The following is an 18,180-nucleotide window of genomic DNA, read 5'->3' on the forward strand; positions in this document are numbered from 1 at the left end:
ATTTATCTTCAGAAACCAGTGTTTCATGATAACACAAGCAACACGGCACCCAAAGTGATATCCACGTGGTAGAAATACAGAAGGAACCTGAATGCTGTCATCCAGCCATAAACCTTTGAGAAGCTAAGAGTAGGAACCAGCTGTAAGAACCCGTGTGAGGGCAGCCTGCGTCTGTGACTGGAATTACCTCACTGCGTCCGTATCGAACTGCAGGTTGGGCTTGTCAATCAGCCCTAAGGAGTACAGCTGGTAAGCCAGGGCGCACTTGCCCACCATGAACTGCGCCGTGTTGGTACGATCCAAACAGTCCACGCAGTTGGTTCGAAGGATGCCGGTCTACGAAGAGCAGAGGGAGGCCTTCAGGTCACCGTTAGACACTTGAGCTACTTCCGACCACAGGGAAATTCCTCTCTTGCAGTAACAGAGAAAATGATGTGGGTGCTAATCCCGACAAGTATTTAATTTTCGGCAGAGTTCAGAGTTTAAAGTAATAAAGAACACTTTGCTAATCGTATATGGTTGTATTTACTGTTCATTTAATGTTGCTCTGACAGCATCATAAGCATCATTTGAATTTATTCTGAAGGCTCAACAAGATAAAGCGCCCAGCCAATATTCTCTGTATTTGCTAATTAGTCAAATATGAATTTTTATCTGATATTGCTCCTTCATTATACAAACCAACTATTTAGTGGTTAAAGCTGTGTGGATATGTATATGTATGTGATGTGATGTGTGTGTGTGTGTGTGTGTGTGTGTGTGTGTGTGTGTGTCTGTGTGTGAGTGTGCAGCCTGTATGTGCCTATATGTGCCTGTATGTGCCTGTATGTGCCTATATGTGCCTGTATGTGCCTGTATGTGCCTGCATGTGCCTATATGTGCCTACATGTGTCTGTATGTACCTGTATGTGCCTGTATGTGTCTGTATGTATCTGTATGTGCCTGTATGTGCCTGTATGTGCTGGTGCCCATAAAGGTCAAAGATGGCATCAGTTTCCCTGGAGCAGAGTCACCCTATAGAAGGGTGGGATGGAACGGGTGCTGGGAACCTTTAAAAGCAGAAAGCCATCATTCCAGTCACCAGCCATGTCATGTGTAAAGCATAGCTAATAAGTGTAATGCACACTAGCTTGTTTTCCAAAATCAATCTAACCTATCGTTCCCATATTCTTGTCTTTTAAACTTTATATGTAAGAGAAATGTATGGGCTGTATAGCATCGGGTATACATATTTATATAAGATTTAAACACTAGCAAGAAGGCTTTTAAAAAACCTTTTTTGAGTTATTAAGGATTTTGCACCAAATACCTCTTCGTATTTGCTAATGGAAAACACTACAGAAAAAGAACTGTGTGTGGTGGCAGACAGGGAACCCCGGCACCGGAAGCAGAAGCAGGATTCTCTGTGTGCTAAGAAAGCCTCATCTACAGAGTGAGGTCTGGCTAGCCTGGGCTGCTCAGGGAGAGTCTGTCTCAAATAAAACAAGACAAAGAGAACCAAAAGCCAAGTCCTAAACCCCCCAAACATTACACACCATGGACACAGATTGTATGACTATAATATTACCCATACCTGGAGCCGACCAGTGGGAATCACACGACCTCCTAGTTCGTTCCACCTGTGTGGAAAAACAGAGGCTTTATATCCCCTTGTCGTCCAGCCCTGGGCTCCCTGGGCACATGCACCATGACTCAGCCACGCCCCAACCCTGTTTTCCATTTTTAAAAGGGGTGGGATGATATGACATGTGTGTGGGGATGATATGACATGTATGCAGGGATGATATGACATGTATATGGGGATGATATGACATGTATGTGTAGATTCTAAGAGCTGCAGCAGTAGAAGGGAAGCTGTCTGACATCACACAGTTCTGCTCTCTTGCTCTTTTAGTTTGAACAACTGAGACAGCCAGTCACCATACGCAAAGCAAGCTGGGGTGGAGGCACCAAAAGGCCTCCGGCCCTCGGGCAACCTCTGGCTGCCCTGGCTTTCCTCCAAGCCCAGACCTTTCTCCAGTCTCTGTAACCGGTTGCGCACAGTTGCTGGCGTCATCCTAGTAAAACTTTCCACAGCTTTGTCTTCCCCTGAACCTTAAGATTCCCTGAGATGCAAACTCTGTGAACTAACAGTAGAAGGCTTCTTCCAAACATAGACACCTTTCGATTCCAGCTTCTCATTCCACCACCGCAGTTAACTATGCTGACTGAGAATCAAATGCTGGAAATACAGGACACTGGGTCCTTTACATATACGTGAGGAGTACGCCCTTTCCAGAAGCCGTCAGCAAACAAGCTATGAGCAAATCACTATGGCGTGCTGCCAGATTCGACTTCCAGGGAAGTATCGACTGTCAGTCAGGAAGACTTCCCTGCTGTGCTGCACAGCAAACAAGGAATTCACCACACACAAGTTTGCTTTCTGTGATGTCTGTGCCACAAAGTGAGTGGTAAGACTTCTTGGTGTCCATCTGAAGGTACATAACCACCACAGGAGTTCTCGAGTGCACAGGGACTGACCCTGCACAGCCCCCCAAAACTGTCCATCCGTCCGTCTGTCCTCTAATTAGCATAGACCTCCTGTACTTGTAGTATTTTATTTTAGAGTGTGTGCTGTGCCCACCTCTGTGTGTGTGTGTGTGTGTGTGTGTGTGTGTGTGTGTGTGTGTGTGTGTGTGTGAGTTGCAGGCATCTGGAATGCGTCTCTCTGCTCTCTCATGCTGGCGTTACAGCACACGGAGCCATGCCCAGGCTCTCACATGAGTGCTGGCCATTCTCATGAAGGTCCTCACACTTATAAGGCAAGCTCTGTCACTCACAAGCCCTCTGCCTAACCCCTAGAAGATTTGTACTTTAGAACAGATACCCTGACTAAATTTTCTTCATATATGTGCTAATGGTGTGGGGGTGGGAGGGGCGCCTGTGTACCTCACAGTACCCAATTTGAAGGTCAAAGGGCAACATGCAGGAGTCATTCCTCTCCTAATATATGGTCCAGGGACTCAGGCTAGGTGGAAGGAGCCTCTCCTTGCTGAGCCATTCTGCCCAGGGATTTGCTCTCTGCCTCCTCGGTGCTGGGGTGACAAGCACATGCCACGCCCTGGCTTTCTGGTGTGGGTCTGGGGGTTGAACTCAGGTGCATGTACAGCAGACGCCTCATCCCCATCTCTCAGGTAAGGAGTCATACATACTTCTCATCTGGCCGTAAAACGCTGCAGTAAGAATCAGGGCGGTTGACGAAGAAGCCTGTCTTCTTTACCACGCTTTCTGCAATCACGTTCAGACGATCGAGAACGTTACACAGCTTACTGAGGGAGGAAAGCAGAAGAGGGAGAACTTAGGTGTTGACGCATACTTACCCTTCCATCTACAGCAAATGACGTCAACAGCGGCGATGCCTGGGACTCAGCTGCTTTAATCTTATGGTTTAGGTAACAGAAACATGGGAATAATTAATATGATTAATTATAATAATTAATAATACAATAGGTACTCAATAGCTAACAAGCCAATAATATATCAAATACCAGCATATTCCACACTCTTGGCACCAAATGTTCCCGTGAGAGGTTCTCAGCACAGCCTTCCCCTCCTCAGGAGCTGTCAGTCAAATCCCTACATAACCAGGCAATGACTATGCACAGTGCAGGAGCAGGGGAAGAAAAATGGGAACGCGAGTTAACATGACTGTCTTAACTACTTAACTAGCATAAGTTAACATGACTGTCTTAACTACTTAACTAGCATAAGTTAACATGACTGTCTTAACTACTTAACTAGCATAAGTTAACATGACTGGCTTAACTACTTAACTAGCATAAGTTAACATGGCTGGCTTAACTACTTAACTAGCATAAGTTAACATGGCTGGCTTAACTACTTAACTAGCATAAGTTAACATGACTGGCTTAACTACTTAACTAGCATAAGTTAACATGACTGTCTTAACTACTTAACTAGCATAGATTAACATGACCATCTTAACTACTTAACTAGCACAAGTTAACATGACTGTCTTAACTACTTAACTAGCATAAGTTAACATGACTGTCTTAACTACTTAACTAGCATAGATTAACATGACCGTCTTAACTACTTAACTAGCACAAGTTAACATGACTGTCTTAACTACTTAACTAGCATAGATTAACATGACTGCCTTAACTACTTAACTAGCATAAGTTAACATGACTGGCTTAACTACTTAACTAGCATAAGTTAACATGACTGGCTTAACTACTTAACTAGCATAGATTAACATGACCATCTTAACTACTTAACTAGCACAAGTTAACATGACTGTCTTAACGACTTAACTAGCATAGATTAACATGACTGCCTTAACTACTTAACTAGCATAAGTTAACATGACTATCTTAACTACTTGATGAGCATTCTCCAGGAAGTGGGTGAACGTGTGTGTGTGTGTGTGTGTGTGTGTGTGTGTGTGTGTGTGTGTGTGTGTGTGTGTGTGTGACTGGTGCACTAAGTCCATAAAAAATTCAGGGGAAAAAAACCAGCACGTAACAAAACAATACGGTGACAGTAAACAAACCCGGAGCGTCTTTGAAGCACGGCATCCTTGGAGGAAGACAGCGCAAGGCTCAGTGGGAAGAGGTTCCTTAGAAGAGATCAGTCTTGGACCAAATCTTGGAGGTTAAGAGAGGAAACATGGGACAGGGTGGTGATGGAGGTGGGTGGCAAGCAACAGGGCCACCCTGGGGTGGGACTAGCTCTAGGCTTAAGGAGCAGGCTTTCTCAAACAGATCAGCCCTGAATAAGTTAAAGGTGTGGCATTCCAGAACCAACCGGCTGGTGGGGCTTGGTGTGCACATGAAGAAGCTAGGAGTTCCTGTCAGCAGTTACTGCGTGCTCATCCACGAGACAGATGACCCAGAGTAGAGAATGAGATAGAAACAGGGGGCAGGAGGTGACAGACTGCGCAGGGGGAAAGCTTGTCACCTGATAGAGGCACAGCACCCTCACCTAAGTCTCACAAAGGAAACTGACGGAGCTGTGGCACCCGAGAGGCTGGAGGCCCTGCTTCTCACTCACCTCTTGGTGTACTTGGCCATATCCCAGGGAATGTATACAATGCTGTGCTCCGGGGGCAGGAACTGGTTAAGGTAAGTAACCGCGGCCACCAGCTCCTCGCTCAGAATCCTTTCGTGCTTTCTCTTCTCTCTCTCCTTTACCAAAAACATTTGAAACCTTAAACATGGGGCTGGAGACTGGCTCAGTGGTTAAGCACACATGTTGCTTTTGAAGAGGTTCAATTCCCACACCCACATGATGGTTCATAACCTCCACTTCCAGGGGAATCTGATGCCCTCTTCTGACCTCATCGGGCACTAAACAGACACAGTATACAGATACGCATGCAGGTAAAATACACATAAAATAAAATCAATAAATCTATTCTTAAAAATTGCAAATGTTTGAGCCAGGATGGGGGTGAGGGCATCACACACTTTTATTCCTAACACTTGGGGAGCAGAGGTAGGTGGAACCCTGTCAAAAAAAGAAAGAAAGAGAGAGAGAGAGAGAGAGAGAGAGAGAGAGAGAGAGAGAAAGAGAGAGAGAGAGAGAGAGAGAGAGAGAGAGAGAAAGGAAGAAAGAAAGAAAGAGAGAAAGAAATCATAAATGTCTGGAGTTACAATTATTTTAATAGACTTCACTTAGTCATTTTCCCTTCTCTGCTACCTTTGTGGTGTAGGTGCTCCCCTTAGTAAGACAAAAGCCCAAGCCCTCAATACTGATGTGAAACCTGTTTACTAAAATGAAAACCATATACACACAAATTAAGACTTCTTCACTGAGTGAGGGCCAGCAGCTCTGAAGAGCCACGGAGGTTGGAATTCTCTCTGTCCATCTCGCAGCATCAGCATCCCCAGGGCGCTCTACATCCTCCCCAGGTCCCCAGGGCACTCCACACCCTCCCCCCAGGTCCCCAGGGCGCTCCACATCCTCCCCCATGTCCCCAGGGCGCTCCACATCCTCCCCAGGTCCCCAGGGAGCTCCACACCCTCCCCCAGGTCCCCAGGGAGCTCCACACCCTCCTCCAGGTCCCCACCGTGCTCCACATCCTCCTCCAGGTCCCCAGGGAGCTCCACATCCTCCCCAGGTCCCCACCGTGCTCCACATCTTCCTCCAGGTCCCCACCGTGCTCCACATCCTCCTCCAGGTCCCCACCGTGCTCCACATCCTCCTCCAGGTCCCCACCGTGCTCCACAGCCTCCTCCAGGTCCCCACCGTGCTCCACACCCTCCTCCAGGTCCCCAGGGTGCTCCACACCCTCCTCCAGGTCCCCACCGTGCTCCACAGCCTCCTTCTCTAACAGAGCGACACTTATTTATTTATCCAGGACAGAAGAGGATCCACCACTGAAAGCAGACAGTTGCAGGGATGCGGAGAGGAACCAGCATGGTCTGGACAGGCAATCCCACACAGAGGACTGCAGAGTGAATCATGACTGCAGAAGCAATCATGAGGTAATGGGGCAGGCACTTACTTTACCACTGTGGCCAAAGGGCCTGAGGCTGGAAAGCCTGCATGGACCAGTGCCCTGCCCTGCTGCCGCCTTGCCTGTTGCACATCCTAGGTTACCACACTGCCTCTCACCAATGCTATCACATTTCCTTGTGCTAACAGCAGGGTGTCCCTCCCAGCCATAATGTGGGGTTTAAATGCAACAAAGCAATGTAAGCTCTTCGCAGAGTCTTCGGTAAAAAATAGCTATTACCGTTCCTTCATCTGGCCTTTACTTAAAGCAAAGAAAAATTGTGACAGAGACTTGAGACTACTGCTGGTATCAAAGTACTCCTGTGCTGTTTTTATCATCACCAGCTGGAAAATAACCATTGTGCAAACAAACCAGGGTATCTTTTGCACAGTTGAATAAACCAAATGGAGAAATTATATAAGAAATAAGAACAGAGAATTAAGAATCACCCTGTGCATCGGTGGGGCCCAGAGAGGGAGGGGTTCACAATGGGGCAAATGGGTAGAACGTTTCCTTTGGCAACCTCACCCAATAACAAGTGAGAAGCGGGCAGTCCTTGCCGTTATCCTATGGCCACAGACATTCTTGGATGGTTTAAACACAGCTTACCAAGACCTCCCTCCAAGTGAAAAGAGGGAGCATCCACTTTATCCTATTAACAAAATAGCTGGTGACAGAGCTGAGGGTGTAGCTCAGTGATCAGTTCTTGCCAGGCATGTGAGAGGCCCTGGGCTCCAGCCTCATCAGCAGCCAATCTAATGAAACCTTATCTTTCTGAGGGCGTGTGCTGCCACAGTGAATCTCCTGTCACCTGCTCTCGGATCCACACTGAAACTCTCCACTAAAACAGTTTCTTAATAAACTCTAACGTTGCTTTTTAAAAAGCCAGTGATGAAGAGACTTTTCCGTTCCATGAAACAGCGGCTTAATCTCTGATCACGCTCTAGTTTGAGCTCTGCTTATTGTCAGACCAATAAGCAAGTACAGTTTTAAATCCCCTCACTGGCCTCGAGTATTCAAAGTAAACTCACAAGGTAAAAAAGCATGGGAAGCAGAACACCGGGGAAAGAACCAGACAATCCTCCTACTTGACCACAGCTGGAAAGAACCAGACAATCCTCCCACTAGGCCTGCATTTTACTCCTTAGTTCTCGACCATTCTAGAGGTCACATGGCTGAGCAGTCTCCTAGGAGCTCTATGACAGGCAACGCCTCTGACCACTGGGCTGTGAGGGCAACCATGGCCCAGCTGTTTTCCAACAACTCTGATACTGCTTCTGCCCGCTTCAACCCAACTGGAATCTCCAATCCCTCACTTGGGTTTGCGCAAGTGTCCGGTGAGTGACCTTTGACACCAGGAGACCGAAGTCCACCCTCAGAGCACACGGGCACTACTCACGTCCCGTGAAGAGCCATGCAACTCAACTGCACAATGCAGGTCATCAATGCGTCCCCTTTTGGTTACTTCCGATCACCCTTCCTCATGCCTCAGACCCCCTGCCTCTTTAGCCACAAATACCTACACCCTACGCTGAGCAAAGGGGCTCCCAGGCTAGCTGTCCTGTCTCCACATGCTTGGCCACCTCGTAAATAAACGTTTTTGCAAAACTCACTTCAAACTGCACTGGCAGACTGCAGGAAGGAGAACCAGGCTGAGTTCAGTTACAGGCATTAAGTAGCATTTTCAATGTGCGTAATTGACACAGAATTCCAAGCATTGCAGACATTCAGGGCTCTATTTTTTTTTTTTTTGTTCTTTTTTTTCGGAGCTGGGGACCGAACCCAGGGCCTTGCGCTTCCTAGGTAAGCGTTCTACCACTGAGCTAAATCCCCAGCCCCTCAGGGCTCTATTTACAAGAACTTTTCAATTATACTCTATAAAACAGGAACAAGATCCACTCACTTAGAGTTAGGTATTTGTTCCACTAATAGCTCATCACTCTCTGCTTTAATGGTAATTTGCTTCTTACTAGCAATCTATAATTACTGAAAAAGCGCTCACACTTATCACCATTTGTACAATGCCAGGGACTGAGCCCAGGGCCTCACACATGTGGACAAGTGTTCTACCACTGAGCCACATACACCCCTACCCTCCTCTTACTTTGGGACAGGGTCTCACTAAATTGCTCAGGCTAAACTAATTTACTTCGCAGCCTAGATAGGCCTTAAACTTGTGATCCCCCTGCCTCTGCTTTTTGAGTAGCTGGGACCATGGACCTGTGCTATCAGGCCTAGCAGCAGATCAACAAATGTTTTCATTAAAATTTTCCACCTAAATTTTCAAACTGTGTATATTACAGCTACTTTTCAACATTGAATCCAAGTTATAGATTATCTGGTTCCAACTTACATAACCCCGAGCAGACAGGAAACGAGACATGAATATACATCTGTAACCGTGAATAGATATGTGTGGAGTTAACATCTAAAGACAGCTGTGAAAAAAAGGCTGTGTTAATAAACATAATAGAGGAAAACCTTTATACTGATGTTTGCAAGGTCTTCTTAGCCACTGGCTGAGGTGCTTTTAATTCACTCAGGTACAAAGGCTACAAATAAAATGTATTGGGTGGTCTTGCCCTCTACTGACCCACACGTCCAATTATGCGCACACACTGTATGGACTACAGTGTACTCTGATGGAAAGCCTGAGAGACCATTATACCACTTTCCTGAGCGCCTCACAAGCCCACTGAATTCTTGAACCGTATTTCTGAGTGAAGCCTTTTGGTGCTGTGGTTCTTATAGACGGTCAAGGGGGTGGGATGTATGAAGGCCAGGGTGTAGCTATTTGAGCTGCATTCGTCTTAAGCTGTGGGACTAAGGAATTTAATGCAGATCTAGTTCACACAAGGAAATCGGGAACCTGGTAGACTAAACCACCCTCTTCCTTCAGAAAGATCTAGTACCAGTTCCCCCAAGGCAAGCACAGAAGAAGTGATGTGAAACCTAAGACCAAAGAACAGTAGCTCAGACAAAGCACGCTGACACAGCACGCTGACACAGCGGACATCTCTCCTTCCTCTCCTCCCTTGCTCCCTCCCTCCATCTCTCCCCACTCTGACTCTGCCTCTCTGTCTGTCTCCCTGTCTCTGTCTCTGTCTGTCTTTGCCTCTCTGTCTGTCTCTGCCTCTCTGTCTGTCTCCCTGTCTCTGTCTGTCTCTGCCTGTGTCTCTGTCTCTGTCTCCCTGTCTCTGTCCCTGTCTGTCTCTGCCTGTGTCTCTCTGTCTCTCTGTCTCTGTCTCTGTCTGTCTCTGCCTGTGTCTCTCTGTCTCTCTGTCTCTGTCTGTCTCTGCCTGTGTCTCTCTGTCTTTCTGTCTCTGTCTCCCTGACTCTGTCTCCCTGTCTCTATCTCTGTCTGTCTCTGCCTGTGTCTCTCTGTCTCCCTGTCTCTGTCTCCCTGACTCTGTCTCCCTGTCTCTATCTCTGTCTCTGCCTGTGTCTCTCTGTCTCCCTGTCTCTGTCTGTCTCTGTCTCCCTGTCTCTATCTCTGTCTGTCTCTGCCTGTGTCTCTCTGTCTCTGCCTCTCTGTCTCTGTCTCCCTGTCTCTGTCTGTCTCTGTCTCTGTCTCTCTCTCTGTCTCTCTGTCTCTCTCTGTCTCTCTCCCTGTCTCTGTCTCTGTCTGTCTCTGCCTGTGTCTCTCTGTCTCTGTGTCTCTGTCTCTCTCTGTCTCTTTCTGTTTCTCTGTCTCTCTCTGTATCTCTCCCTGTCTCTGTCTCTGTCTCTGTCTCTGTCTCTCTCTCTCTCTCTCCCCCCCCACCCCACTCCGGGAAAGGCAGAGCTGAGCTGGCTAATGCCTTTAGTCTTCACAAAGGTTGTCCGTGGATCTGACAGACATCGTACCTTCACTAAGTTCAGGATGATGATGGGGGAGCCAAACCTCTGCAGCATCTGGTCAAAGTGAAGAGCGGCTATGTGTGCGAAGGGATCTGCCTGGTCCACTGAGAACAGAAAAGGCGAATGGAACTGTAAGGCAGAGACGAAAGACTCGTCGGGGTTTCAAACCACTGAAAAGAAAAGCAGTCCAACTAAACTAGCGCTTTCCTTTCCCAAACTCTCTCAAGTAGCTCTACGGACATTGAGTCAACGTTAACTCAGAATGAGCCTGCCATTTCTGAAGCAAAATAACACACAATTTAAAGTTAAGAAGGAATTCACTGCAGAAAGCTAATAAGTTACCCCTCCATATAATCTTGCTCAAAGGACCAACATCTCACTAAAACCCAACCACTTATTAGAGTTATGTGACAGCTATCATCATCTTGAGTGACAGCAGACCAAAGCAACTCCCGACAGGCTGGCCCACGCACGTGTAATGGGTGGTTTCGGCATCATGGTTGAGATGTCTTGGGACCAGAATAAGGGAACAGAGCCTCTGACTTGTACGTAAGAAGAGTAACTGCCTGCGGTAAAAGACATCACCGAGGCATCACAGAGGATCTGCTCCGTCTCCACCTCGTTGGCAACATCTCCCTGGAAAGAAAGGCGCAGTGAAACATAGTTTCTGCTCTGAGAATGTTTAAATGAGAAAACTCAAGTACACAAGGAAATTATAACTTGATACATCTTAAAAAGAGGTGTTTGGACTACATGCTGGCAGCAGAGCAGAACCATTAAAACACGATAAAGAAAAGCAGAAAAGCATGTCTGAAAATTAACAGACATGGCTAATCAATAAACTACAGAGAAGCTACACAAAAGAGATGCAAATAAAATAAGCTCAATATAATTTTAACAAAACCTTTGTACTATTAGCAAATAAAATAATAAATTAATAGTCTTGTCCAAAAAAAAAAAAAAAAAAGAAAAAGAAAAGAAAGAAAGAAAAAAGAAAAGCAGAGAATGGACTAGAGAACACCCCGTTAACACAAAGAGCAAACAGCGCTTGGCCAGTGTAAATGGTGGAGGACAGAGAAAAGAGAAACAATCGTGTGAGGTCATGCAGGAGATAAAGAACGCAAGAACCTAAAACTTTCAATCCTGAAGACCAAAGTGAGGATTCGAGCAGCACTGGTGGTCGGAAGGACTCAAGGCGAGAGAAGGGAGGCTTTGAAGGCCACGTGACTTACAGACGTATATACAGATACAAGGAGTACTTCCAGACACACTGAGGACCCGGCTTGGTTACCTTTTCATTATTCAAAAGCAAATAATACAGCCACAAATTGATAATTGTTCCTAAGGTACCAAATAAAATGACTTGCTGATATAAATTTAAGAAGAGTGTTGCTACGTAAAGCTAGGGTCAAAGCCCAATGCTTAACCAATAATCCAGACTCTGAAGTCGGTTGCAGAGAAGAGCATCTGGGAGAGACAACGACAGGGAAGTGTGAGGGAGAAAGGGAAGAGGGAGCCGTGCACCCTCTGATTATTGCCTTCCCATCATAGGAGCACTTCCTTGCCTCGCTCTTTAGTGCGTGTCTGGAGGTTTTGCCCCTACATTTCCCAAGTATTTCAGATATGATTTACCCTCCAAAACAGTGGACATCTCAAACCTCCATTGCGCAACCCGTTCTAAGATAGTTTACTGCTCAATAGATTGGCCCTTTTTCCTTAAGCGTTTCATACTCTGGAGAATTATTTATTCTCTTGATAATATCCCAGTCTAGAAACACTCCACCTTTTACAGCTGCTGATTAGGGCTGGTGAGATGACTCGGTGGGTAAAAAAGGCACCTTCTATCAACCCTGGCAATCTGATTCTATCCCTGGGAGAGAAAAGACTGCTACAAGTCGTCCTCGGACCACCATATGCACACATATGCGCATGCGCAGACCCCCAAAGGCATACCCACACGCATGCGCATAAATAAAATACGGGTAGATGTTAAGAAGTTAATTAGAAGTCCGCAGCTTTCTCATCATCAGTGAAGCTGACATGAAAGGTTACAACATTACAGCAACACAGTTTGTCATCTTACCTCACAGTTTGCACCTCTCTTGAGAAAGCGCGTCCCAGCAAACCTACTGGATCTTCTGGCTATTAGGGTCACATACACTGGTCGTCCATAGATCAGAAGCTCTTAAGAACTAAGTTAAAGTGTTTCAGCATTTGTGATTGGCACAGAAAGCTAGGAGAATCATTATCTTGTATGCGCTTAATACATCTTGTCCAATAGCCTTACGACACTCCATGGAGAGTGTAATAGCTCGGGCTGACAGTTCCTCAGATCTGTCCTGGTTCGATAGCAACACCCAACATGCTCAACGGGAATTTCTATGATTCACCAAGGAAATATATAGGTTACTGTATTACGTCTCTTCTTATAACCAAGTAAAACTGTGAGAATACGACTAGTCCTTCCTTACTGGAGCCATGCCTCTCCACAAGGGCACGTGTCCTTTAGTGATCAGTGTAAATCAGGGAGAGAATTGCCAACACTTGGGGAAGGAGTGGGTTTAAGACTGCAAAGGTGATTCAGAGCCTAAACACGGAAGGTGTCCATGTGCACTGCTTGGTCAACATACAGTTTATTTAACTTTCTAAGTTATAACCTCACCTCTTGAAAAATCAATCAGAAATCAGCTACAGGTTGAACAACTGGGGTCTAAAACTCAAAAACACCTTGAAGTCTGAAACTTTTGAGTTCCACTATGACCCCACAGTGTAAAATTCTATACGTGACCCTGTCTTATGGGTCAATCAAAACACAGGTACTCTAAATGTGCTATATAAACATCTTTGGTCCCAAGGAGTATAAGAAACATAAACAAACTGGAATTCCACCTTCCAGTTATCAAAGGTTTAGGAAAATATTCTAAAATCTAAACACACAAAAATCCACAGTCTGAAGCACTTCCAGTTGCAAGACTGCTGGAGAAAGAAATCACTGATCTGCACTGCTGCTAGGTTGTTTGGAGGATGAGCTCAGGTAATTGGTGTAAAATTCCTGATGTCTGGCCTGTAGTAAATACTTAATAAACAACAATTACTCCTGCATCGCACAGGCTTCCAGAACCCATTAAATGCCTGATTGCCAACAGCCCAGACTCATCAGTTAGACTAATGAGCTTTAAAATGGGCATCTATGATGCTGCTTACTAGTTTAAAAACAAACATTTATCATGATTACTATATGCCAGGCCCTGAGCGAGCTCGTGGAAATACAGACCAGGCTAGAACTGCCCTTTAGAAATGGTCTGGAGAGGCTGCAGCGCCTTCTCTTTGGTGGGGAAAAACTCACACTCTTCCCAGAAAGACTTCTTTTAGACAAAAGTGATTGAGGACCAATCTCGTCAGGTGGTCGAGGTGACTATAAAGAGCCAGGTGTCCCCAAGCTCTGCTTCAAAGTTCCTGTGTCTGCCACACCCCACTTCTCCTCCCCACACTTGGCACAGAGAAAGCGGCGTGTCCGCTCAGCATGGCTGTGCCCCTCAGCTGCCCTACAAATGCCCTCTGGTGCCTCAAAAAGTGGTAAGAAAACTGAAGCAGTGCTAGATAGCATGCCCCACCCTCCTCCTCCCCCTCCTCTTCTTCTTCCCCTTCCTCCTCTTCCTCCTCTTCCTCTTCCTCCCTCTTCCTCCTCCACCTCCTCTTCCTCCTCCACCTCCTCCACCTCCTCTTCCTCCTCTTCTTCCTCCTCTTCTTCCTCCCCCTCCCCCTCCTCCTCCCCCTCCTCCTCCCCTCCCCCTCCTCCTCCCCTCCTCCTCTTCCTCCCCTTCCTCCTCTTCCTCCTCTTCCTCTTCCTCCTCCCCTTCCTCCTCCACCTCCTCTTCCTCCTCCCCCTCCTCCTCCCCCTCCCCCTCCTCTTCTTCCTCCCCCTCCCCCTCCTCCTCCCCCCCCTCCTCCTCCCCCTCCCCCTCCTCCTCTCCCTCACAGGATGATGGCACCCTGCTGAAAGGTTTCAGCATTAGCTAGCATTAGTGAGAAGTCAACCTGCAGGAGAAAAGCCAAGTCGCCATCAAACTGAGCTCGGCAGCCTGACTCAAGGGCTTCCATTACAATCCTTTCCAATCCAGGCCTGCACTCCACTGTGCCCAGGCTGCGGCTGCAGCCTTTTCTCTCTGATGCACACCCCTCATCTCACTGCTACTTCACATAGCCGGAAAATGGTTGTCAATAGGTGGGGCCGCCCCCAGGCAGAAAGCAGGCTGAGGAAGCTGTGGGAGCAAGCCGGTGAGCAGCACCCTCCATGGCCTCTGTGTCAGCTCCTGCCTCCAGGTTCCTGCCCTGTGTGAGTTCCCGTCCTGACTTCCTTAGATGATGAGCAGTGCCGTAAGCATAAACCAGACGAACCCATTGCTCCCAGTGTGGGTTTGTCCTGCTGTTCCACGGCAGCCATAGAGACCCTAACTGGGACAGGTACACTGAGTGCCCATTGTAATCCTACGGCGTATGACCTGCCCACACGCTGGCACGGCGTGATGATGTGCACCTTAAATGTTTGTAAGAAGGATACTTGACTGCCCGCAGAACCCATGAATGATATACAGTAGCCAGTCGCGATGCACGCTGTTTTTAATTATATCCAGAAGTTCGCCGTTCCAGACATACTTCATGTAAGGCTCACTAGAGATCCCAAATACGCCTACAAAACAAAAGTTGGTAAGAACTGGCATCCGCACGCTGCTACGCTCTTCCGCTTCTGCGCAAGGTCAGAACGCACGGCTGGCCAGCACCGCGCTCCCTGGCTGTTTTCTGAAGCCCGCTACCATAAGCCTCAGCACCCAGGACATGTGCTGCTTCCTCAGAGACTAACAAGGCATGGGTTTGCTGACTCTGATACCAGAGTCTTTAATCAAAAGAGAGTGGGAGCCAAACGAAGGCTGGAAAGACAGATGTGTGAATGAAGACAAATGGGCAAATCGAGCCACAGAGAACATAGTCTGAGGGGACGGCGGCAGGGATGAGGACTCTGGAGCCATGACAGAGAGGGTCCACAGTGCCCCTTACCACCTGGCGCCTCTGCCCGGATCTAACAGGCAGCTGCTGTGAGAATGAGATGGCTCAGACCCAGGTTGGGTTCTCAGCACCCACACGGCAGCTCACGGTCATCTGGAGCCCCAGTTTAGGGGATCTGAGGTCCTCTTCTGACCTCTCGGCACCAAGCCCACACATGCTGCACAGATATACCATACATAAACAAAAAGCATACAACAAACAAACAGACAAAAGCCTCTGCCCTCTCAGTGCATCAGGAGAGATGGGTGTTATGGGCTCGGGTGTGGTACTGTGCTTGCCCAGTGTGCGTGAGGCCCTGGGTTTGGTCCCCAGCACAACATAAGCCAGGCACCATGGGTTATTTTGAGGAGAAGAAGACAGGAGGAGGAGTTTAAGATCAGCTCTACAGCAAGTTTGAAGCTAGCCTGGGCTACGTGAGACCTCGAAGAGAGAAGAGAGACAGATGTGTCAAGCTGAGATTGCCACTTGCTGCACGGGTGCCTCTGGACTCTGACCATCTCGTCCTCACCTCTGGGCCTCAGTTTCCTACTTTGTTGTTTTATCTATACATCTGGCTTATACTTACCCAGCAGACATTTGATGTGGCTCTGCATATTATATGCAAATGCCCAGCACCTAGTAGGCAACCCGGGGTAAACTTTGCCCCAAACTTGACTCAAAATCAACCAATTCAATGAATAAAAATATGATGGTGTACACTCTATGATATTCAAAGGGTAATTCTCCATAAAAATGTCCCCAAAAGGCTAGATCTGAATGTGCTCCGTTTAAAAGTATATGAATAATTTCTAGAAATGGACAACATATAATTTCTGTCTGGCCTATAAATAAAATCACATGGTGATTTGTAGTGACAATTTTGGAATTTTGGCTTCTTAAAAAAAAAAAAAAAACAGAGATATTCTGAGAATGTGTTTTCATTTTAATCCCAAGTGTGGGATATGGGGCTGCTTTGGACTGACCATAGCAGCTGACTATGATTTGCCTCATGCTCTAGGAGAGGCATAATTTTGCCAACTGCAGATAGTTTCTGCAATTGTGTGATGTTTGGAATTCTGGGAAACTTTCAGATTGTATAAAAAATGTCCAGGCCCCGAGAGGTTGGTTGGTGATGTTGGTCATGGGTTAGTTATGGTTTGTCAGTAGTCACACTCAAACGAGAAATGAGAACATAATTAGATTCAGGGACCTCTTTCCTTCCCTCTCTCCCTTTATCCTTTTTCCTCTCCTATCTAGTGTTAGGTTGAAAGGTGGAAAAGGGTGGAGAAGGTTGAAGAAAGAAGAACCCACAAAGTAGCAAATGCCAGCTACAGTGATTAGTGATGGCTTTGATAATGGAATTGTTCAAGTCCATGTTTCTAAAACAACCCACAAGGATGAAGGCCACTGAGGGGCAAAGAATGAGAAACGTGGGAGACTCTAATGAGATGCCACATTCTAATGTACCAAATGTGCAGACGTCACCTACCACTGCCGCCCTGCGTAGTTAACCCTTCATCTTCAAAGATGTCGAAGCTCTCCTGGCAGGTCTTGGATGTTTCCGACTTTAACATCTCCAGGGGCATTCGCAGGACGGTAAGATTGTACTGAAGGGAGTGGGACAGATCATAGCTGTAACTGAGAGAAGAGTTCAGACGTAAGAATCACAGAAGCAACGGCATTTCACGGTCTCGGCTCCCACAGGGAATTACAATCTGGGGGCTAAATTCCTCTGTGCCTGGTATTCCGCTGAAACAATGTCATTAACAAGTGCTGCAAACACAGCCGAATGCAAACACGATTGGAAGTTAATAGAAACCTCGAGACCCAACTTCATCATGCACACTAGAAATCCACACTTACGATGTGGGTCACATCCATCCATTGGTTGACACACATAAATTGCTTTTGTTTCATGATGAAATCAGTCTCCTATCTCGTTCCGAGTCACCCCATCTTATGCCCGTGAATGTGGTTCTATAGGTGAGACACTGGGGTATAGTATCCTCATCAAAAGCGCATGGCCTCACGCCATAGATTACGCATGAGCAAAAGTAACTGCGAACTTCACGACACAGGGGTAAGAGTATAACATAAGCTCCTACAGTGCAACGTGTTCTAGGAAAATCAGAATCATAAAAATTAACATAGGTGCTCGCTTTGGCAGCACATATAATAAAATTGGAATGATACAGAGAAGATTAGCATGGCCCCTGCACAAGGATGACACGCAAATTCGTGAAGCGTTCCATATTTTTCCAATGGAACAGAATTGAAGACCCAGAAATGAACCCACACACCTATGGGCACTTGATTTTTGACAAAGGAGCCAAAACCATCCAATGAAAAAAAGATAGCATTTTCAGCAAATGATGCTGGTTCAACTGGAGGTCAACATGTAGAAGAATGCAGATCGATCCATGCTTATCACCCTGTACAAAGCTTAAGTCCAAGTGGATCAAGGACCTCCACATCAAACCTGATACACTCAAACTAATAGAAGAAAAGCTAGGGAAGCATCTTGAACACATGGGCACTGGAAAAAATTTCCTGAACAAAACACCAATGGCTTATACTCTAAGATCAAGAATCAACAAATGGGATCTCATAAAACTGCAAAGCTTCTGTAAGGCAAAGGACACTGTGGTTAGGACAAAACGGCAACCAACAGATTGGGAAAAGATCTTTACCAATCCTACAACAGATAGAGGCCTTATATCCAAAATATACAAAGAACTCAAGAAGTTTGACCGCAGGGAGACAAATAACCCTATTAAAAAATGGGGTTCAGAGCT

The 18,180-nt window shown here is 46.6% G+C and overlaps 1 protein-coding gene and 1 non-coding gene across 6 annotated transcripts in view; one reads left to right on the forward strand and one right to left on the reverse strand.

Moving 5' to 3' along the window:
- The window catches only part of Fig4 (FIG4 phosphoinositide 5-phosphatase), a 123,462-nt gene that overhangs the window by 64,877 nt on the left and 40,405 nt on the right, over positions 1 to 18,180 (reverse strand). For 4 of the 5 annotated variants that reach the window (XM_006256541.5, NM_001047096.1, XM_006256540.4 and 1 more), the window contains 9 exons: positions 16,875 to 17,023; positions 14,904 to 15,032; positions 12,426 to 12,526; positions 10,816 to 10,978; positions 10,349 to 10,446; positions 5,056 to 5,189; positions 3,192 to 3,308; positions 1,574 to 1,619; positions 188 to 336 (listed from right to left, as the gene is read on the reverse strand). In XM_006256541.5, the coding sequence (XP_006256603.1) occupies positions 188 to 336; positions 1,574 to 1,619; positions 3,192 to 3,308; positions 5,056 to 5,189; positions 10,349 to 10,446; positions 10,816 to 10,978; positions 12,426 to 12,526; positions 14,904 to 15,032; positions 16,875 to 17,023 (1,086 nt within the window). Of the gene's footprint in view, positions 1 to 187; positions 412 to 1,573; positions 1,620 to 3,191; positions 3,309 to 5,055; positions 5,190 to 10,348; positions 10,447 to 10,815; positions 10,979 to 12,425; positions 12,527 to 14,903; positions 15,033 to 16,874; positions 17,024 to 18,180 lie in introns of those variants that run through there. The other variant, XM_039098767.2, reaches the window with a different exon arrangement.
- LOC120099040 (U6 spliceosomal RNA) lies at positions 17,537 to 17,643 on the forward strand. Its single transcript, XR_005497863.1, has one exon. It is a non-coding gene; the product is annotated as a U6 spliceosomal RNA (small nuclear RNA).

This window comes from Rattus norvegicus, chromosome 20, assembly GCF_036323735.1.
Source record: "Rattus norvegicus strain BN/NHsdMcwi chromosome 20, GRCr8, whole genome shotgun sequence".
NCBI lineage: Eukaryota > Metazoa > Chordata > Mammalia > Rodentia > Muridae > Rattus > Rattus norvegicus.